Consider the following 716-nt stretch of genomic DNA (forward strand, 5'->3'; position numbering starts at 1 on the left):
GACAGGGAGAGGGAACCAGAGAGGGGTTGAGTCTTCCCGGTGCCACCCGTTGCAGCATCGGGGTATTCAGCCCCGTGTCCAAGCAACCGCAAATGAGAACCAGACCCCTCGGCTCGGCCTTTTATACTCTGATCTCGTCGTCGTCTTCGTCGGCGAATGAGAACTCCTTGTCGGGGCGTGTTGGGGTGCCCCGCTGGCTCGGTGTCCCCGGGACGGGGCTGCGCTCCTCGGGCCCTGAGGTGCAGCCGGATGCCAAACTGTTGTCCCTGGGGCAGCAGCCACCGGTGCCGCGGGACGGGCTCTGGCTCTGGCTGTGGCTCGGTGAGGCCGCGGAGGCCACAGGAGAACCAGGCACGGCGGCATCCGCCTCCTCCTCGCGGCTCTCCTCCGCCTCGGGGTCTTCGTCCTGCTCCCATTGCTCCTTATCCATGATGCTCAGGACGTCGCCAAGCATGGAGGGCCCCAGGTCGATGTGGAAGGACATGATGGACTCGGCGTGCTTCATGCCCGCCCCGCTCTTGGCCACCACGACCGGCAGCTCCGTGATGTCCCCGAAGCCGCGCTCATCCAAGCCGGGGCTCGGCGGCCCGGCGGCCGCCCCGTTCGGGCGCTGCTGCTGCTGCTCTTCAGGGCTCCCCTCCTCGGGTGGCTTCTTAACGGGGCTGGAGGAGAGGCTTTTGGGCAGCTGTCCCGCGCTCCTGTCCCACTACTTCTCG

The 716-nt window shown here is 67.2% G+C and overlaps 1 protein-coding gene across 1 annotated transcript in view; it reads right to left on the reverse strand.

Annotated features, from left to right (window-relative positions):
• Window positions 1–121: 121 nt before the first annotated feature.
• Window positions 122–716, reverse strand: part of CDC42EP4 (CDC42 effector protein (Rho GTPase binding) 4) — a 1,745-nt gene continuing 1,150 nt past the window's right edge. The window contains exon 2 of the mRNA XM_010193067.1: window positions 122–706. Coding sequence (XP_010191369.1) covers window positions 122–706 — 585 coding nt within the window. The remainder of the gene's footprint in view (window positions 707–716) is intronic.

This window comes from Mesitornis unicolor, unplaced genomic scaffold (assembly GCF_000695765.1).
Source record: "Mesitornis unicolor isolate BGI_N332 unplaced genomic scaffold, ASM69576v1 scaffold41549, whole genome shotgun sequence".
NCBI lineage: Eukaryota > Metazoa > Chordata > Aves > Mesitornithiformes > Mesitornithidae > Mesitornis > Mesitornis unicolor.